General features: G+C 47.6%; 2 protein-coding genes across 2 annotated transcripts; one reads left to right on the top strand and one right to left on the bottom strand.

Annotated features, from left to right (window-relative positions):
* Window positions 1-1,893: 1,893 nt before the first annotated feature.
* Window positions 1,894-4,315, top strand: CCR75_001801 (uncharacterized protein). Its single transcript, XM_067959902.1, has 2 exons — window positions 1,894-2,206; window positions 2,277-4,315. Exons 1-2 carry the CDS (start codon window positions 1,988-1,990, stop codon window positions 2,586-2,588), a joined length of 531 nt encoding a protein of 176 aa, XP_067820986.1. The 5' UTR covers window positions 1,894-1,987; the 3' UTR covers window positions 2,589-4,315.
* CCR75_001802 (uncharacterized protein) lies at window positions 2,624-4,258 on the bottom strand (the record flags this gene model as incomplete). Its single annotated transcript, XM_067959903.1, has 1 exon — window positions 2,624-4,258. One exon carries the CDS (start codon window positions 4,256-4,258, stop codon window positions 2,624-2,626), a length of 1,635 nt encoding a protein of 544 aa, XP_067820987.1.
* Window positions 4,316-4,970: the final 655 nt, after the last annotated feature.

The following is a 4,970-nucleotide window of genomic DNA, read 5'->3' as shown; positions in this document are numbered from 1 at the left end:
TCTGGTATAGGTCGGAGTTGGAGCTCTTTCGAGCTTTACGCGAATTTCGAAGAGGGCAGGCAGGACGTAAATGTTACGTGCTTCCGCACATATAACATCTACGGATGGTCTTATGCTGTTTCACAGCTTGAAGAGCCTCTTCTCCTTCCTCAACGAGGCTAAAATCCATAAGTTCCGGTCTATTAGACGGTACCCATGTGCTCGAAGAGCTTGTTCGGTATACAGGCGTGCTTACGTGAGCAGACTTAAAGTCAAACTCGGCGCGTAGCGCTATAGCACCTGCCACTTCGAATATAGCCGGATGAGATCGGAACAATTCCGTCCGGGCAACGCCCTCATTGAGACTCCCCATAAAGATGATTACTTCAATTGCTTCTTGCACCGGGTCTTGATGCATAGATGCAATGAGAGTTCTCAACTCCTGGACAAAGTCCGTTAGGGTTCTTTACCCTGTCGAGCTGCTAGGTACCGTGCTCGCATGCGAAAAGTATGATCAGGCGTGCAAACATGCTGGTCATTTGCTGTTTCAGCGAATCCCGTGAGGGAAAAGCGTCGTATATGGACGTGCTGCACGATAGTGCCCACTCCATGGCTCTACCTCCAAGTTTGGAAATGGCCATAGCCACCTTTTGTCGTTCTATTAAGAACAAGGCGGAATTAATGGACAATTCCACCTGCTTAATCCAAAAAGGGAAATTTTCTCCCTCTTTTCCCTCAAATATCTTCACATTTACAGTTAGAGCGCGAGCCCTCGGCTCTGAGTCAGGTACAGAGATGTACCGGGTTGGCATAGATGCCGCTAAGTGGTCCTGTACCTGACCGATCAGGGAGGCTTGGGATATAATAAATTTCACGTGCTCAAGCCTAAATAAGGTTTGAGCTTGTCACAAGCGGCGCGTTGCGCTTCTGACAATTCTGGAACCTCTTCCATTTTCGTGAAAAATTAGTCTTGTAAAGACTCAGGCGTAGATTGACTACGAGTGCCACCAGGTGTAGCGGAGCTACCTCTCTCCTAAAGTCAGAGGAAGACTTTCAGACTCAGAGAGTCACTTAGTTCTATTGAACTAATAAAATTAACAACACAGGGAGTCGTACAAGCTATTTAAGCTTAAGGAATTCTAGTTCAAGGGATTCATGGGTTCGTAGAATCAAGTGGCAATAGTGCCCAAGAGGATATACCTTAGAAAGGCGTTTAACGCTTTAACATCAAAAGGGGAACTGCATTTTATTTAATTATTTAAGTCTAAAAACCTTACCCTAGCAAATTAAAAATAGATTTTGGCCGCCAGATTTATATCTGGCGGCGAACACATTTGTTACCCATAATAAATGGGATTTAAGTAACTAATTATTTTAAAATTAGATAAAAGGGTATTTTACCCATAAAGTAAATGTACCACAACAACGGTTCTCCAACCGATGTGTGCCCCATTACAAAAATATGTCATCTCTGTAGATAACACTATTATTCATTGCGAGCGTATCTTTCTAGATACCTCGCGTAACGGATGACGCTAGGCGTCGTCCCTCCGCATCACGTACACAATGGTTGGTCAAAAATGTGAGCCACGCCCGTGTGGGTGGGTCTAATTACTTTATTGAATTAATTGTCCTATAATTTATGCCATTACAGGTTCGTTTATTTTTAACAACATTTGTTTAATGTAATCAAATATATATTTTTGGAAGATATTAATTTTTAATAAGTTTATCTTATGGACTAATTGCCATCCTCAAGAACACCAAGTGTACTTAACGGGGACTGTGTAGCATTAGGGCAACTTTAGCCCTTTCCACAAGAAGCTGTCAAAATAGAAAAAGCAATTTGTCAAAAATTGTAGCGAAAAAAAAAATTGAGCACTTTCTAGAAAGAACAAGCAATAAGAAAATTGAGCACTTCTTTTTTATATCATTGACATGATTTCTATTTCTAAGGGTGGGTGGTGTTTGATCACGGATTGATGTAGAAAATACCAATACAACAATAATGGAAATGATCCGCATAAAAGTTATAAGAAAAGAGAAAAGAAAAATTACGATGTCAGGAATAAGAAAAGCAAATTTTGAAACCCGTCATCAGATGTCGATGCTGTCACGACCTCTTCATCGCATCCTCCGGGCTCCGCAGCTGCGCTGGGCCTCCAATGTCCAAGTCGTGCGCGACACAGGTCTTCCCGATCTCATAATCACGCCGCTCGCAGCTCAGGTGTGTCCTGAGGCTTCTTCCTTTGCGAATTGTTATTTTTCGTTTAAGGAACTTTGTATTTGATCTCTAGAAAATAATCGAGGCAGCCGAGCGGCAAAAGAATAATAACTTAATGCTTCGCGTCGCAGTAGAAGGCGGTGGCTGCTCTGGCTTTCAGTACGTGATTGAATTTGAGAAAGATACGACGCCAGACGTCGAGGAGGACGTGGTGTTTGAGCAGAACGGAGGAAAGGTTGTCGTGGACAAGGAGTCGCTCGAGCTCATTCGAGGCAGTACGCTCGACTTCGAAGAAGAGCTCATTCGAAGTGCCTTTGCCGTGATTAACAATCCCAACGCCGTCAGTGGCTGCGGCTGTGGCACGTCATTCGACCTGAAGGAATAGCATTTGTAACCTAATAATACATCGAACGCGTCGTACTACTCCCAGAGCACCACTACCCCATTTTTATCGCATGAGGCGACGCCCTGGCCATCTGGACGCCACACACAGCACGCCACAGCGCCATGATGACCCATCGAGTTCACAGATTTCAACTGTTTTTCGAGCTTCCCCGTGCGGACGTTCCAGATAAAGAGCGCCCCAGAGACCCCACCAGCCAAAGCGTATCGACTGTCTGGACTAAGCGACGCCTGGGCCCAATCAAAGCCGCAGTGATAGTCTAAATGACGCAATTCGCGTAAGACGCCATACGTCCGAGGGTCAATGACTTTAAGCGAATGATCGCGTGAATTCGTCAGCAAATACGTGCCACCAAAGCTCACCGACGTCGTCTGCTCCGTGTGCAAATTTCGTAGCTCGTGGACACACCGACGCGTTCTCGTGTCCCAGAACCGGACCCCACCGTCTTGATGAGCACTTGCAAACTGCACAAACGCGCCAGATGCTCCGGAAGGCGCGGCAATGTCGTTGCAGCTCGACACGCAGCTGATTGTCTGCACTCGCGCGCCTCGCACCACGTTCCAGACACGTAAACTGCGGTCGGACGAGCCCGTGATGACTTCATGCGGTGCCACTGGCGAGAACTCGGCCGCCAAGACTTTGCCTTTGTGCCCCGTGAGCGTCTGCATGACGCGTCCAGTGCCGACTCTCCAGACAAAACACTTGCGGTCACATCCTGTCCCTAGCACAAGCGCCCCGTCCTCGGACGCACGCACACACAGCAAAGGGTGAGCCGTGCCCACGCCTCGGTATTCTCCCAGCGCTCGCGGCAGCGACAGCGACGCGGCCTCGGCTTCCCACGCCCTCACGGTTCCATCACTACTGCCACTAAAGAGGATCTTGCCCGACGTGTTGAAACAAACGCAATTCACTTCTGTCGCGTGGGCGCGAATGGAATGCGTCGCCAGAGTCACGAGCTTCGAAGGAGAATGCGCGGTGCCTCCGTCGTCGCCGTTGAGCGTTAAGTGACTCATGCGCTCGGCCGCTTCTTGTGTCGCCATTGCCACCAAGGCAGGTGACGGACTCTTTCCGATATTCTCGCCACTATTTGCCTCAAGCCATTCATGCAGCAATGCATTCTTTTCGAGCACTTGCGTCTCGAGTTCCGTGTTTCGGCGCCGCAGTCTCGAGCCTTCAGCCTCGCTTTGTTCCAGTAGCGCCCGGTGTCGAGCCAATTCCTCTCCAGTTGTTAGTAACGCATCTTGTAGCTCCTTAAGCGCTTTGTCCTTTGCTTGACTAAGCACCATCTCCTCATCCAGCTGCTTGGTCATCACCACCAGCTGTCGCTCCCATTGCTCTCGTTCCTGAAGCAGCGATTTGCTTTCACTCACGAGAGCTAGCTGTTGACCCGTATAGCTCACTAGCTGCTCATTCTTGTCGGCTAACTCTCGCTCTAGCTTTTGAATTGCGACAAGATATCGCTGCGCCACTGCGTCGTCTTGGTTTTCGGAACTTGGGAGACGCTGCGACGCAGAGCTCGATCCCAGGGCAGAGCGAAAGAGAAGCTGCTGGTAAGACGCAATGACATCATTAAATACTTCGACTTCGCGTCGGTTGCGGGCCTCTAGCAGACGCAGCGCATCCGACGAAAACCACGAAGAAGGCGTTGCCATCAACGAAGTTCGATATTGCGTTCATAAGGCACTTAAGAAAATATTTTTAAAATAAGTACCCCCATACCCATATGTAACTGTTTTGTTTAATGTATAATGTCTGCTGTTTCAGAAAATTTTCCACACTCAAAAACGCAGGGGTACCACTGTATCGCGATCAAGTTACGTATTCTTTACTGATTAAGAATAAATAGCGTTCTATCATTAATCGGTCAATTGCGATGAAAAGAGTAAAGGATCTGTAGGCGGGCACGTCGTAATGCGGCCACGCTCTACTTAGGCACACACCCTAGCACAGCGAGGAAGCGGATAAACCAGCTTCTCTTGCGTGCAGTAAGGTAGTTGTGGTGGGCGCCTTAGCGACCTTACTTAACGCACTAAGTACTCTAGTAAAGTAAAGCGGTAATCCGGCTCCAAGTGCGCACTTTGTAACGGGGTGTATCGTTACATGAAATTAACACTAAAAGGTTGTTAATTAATATTATCTAAAAGGTAGATAATATTTGGAGGATATTGCGAGCGTATCTTTGTAGATCCCTCGCATAACTGATGACGCTAGCCGTCATCACGGATGACGCTGGGCGTCATCCCTCCTAATGTGAATGCACCCATGTGCATCACATCCACAAGGGTTGGTCACAAATGTGCACCACACCCGAGTGTCAGGTCTAATTACTATTATTTAGTAATTGACCATCCCCTTAAGTACACC

This window comes from Bremia lactucae, linkage group LG5, assembly GCF_004359215.1.
Source record: "Bremia lactucae strain SF5 linkage group LG5, whole genome shotgun sequence".
NCBI classification, from domain to species: Eukaryota; Oomycota; class Peronosporomycetes; order Peronosporales; family Peronosporaceae; genus Bremia; species Bremia lactucae.
The sequence above is the reverse complement of the archived record's forward strand: the minus strand, read 5'-3'. Positions and strand labels throughout refer to the sequence as shown.

Bases quoted from the DNA above. Each gene is read 5' to 3' on its own strand.
- CCR75_001801 (XM_067959902.1), top strand. From the start codon at position 1,988: ATGGAAATGATCCGCATAAAAGTTATAAGAAAAGAGAAAAGAAAAATT. The intron at 2,207-2,276 runs GTGTGTCCTGAG...TTTGATCTCTAG, and splicing joins TCACGCCGCTCGCAGCTCAG to AAAATAATCGAGGCAGCCGA.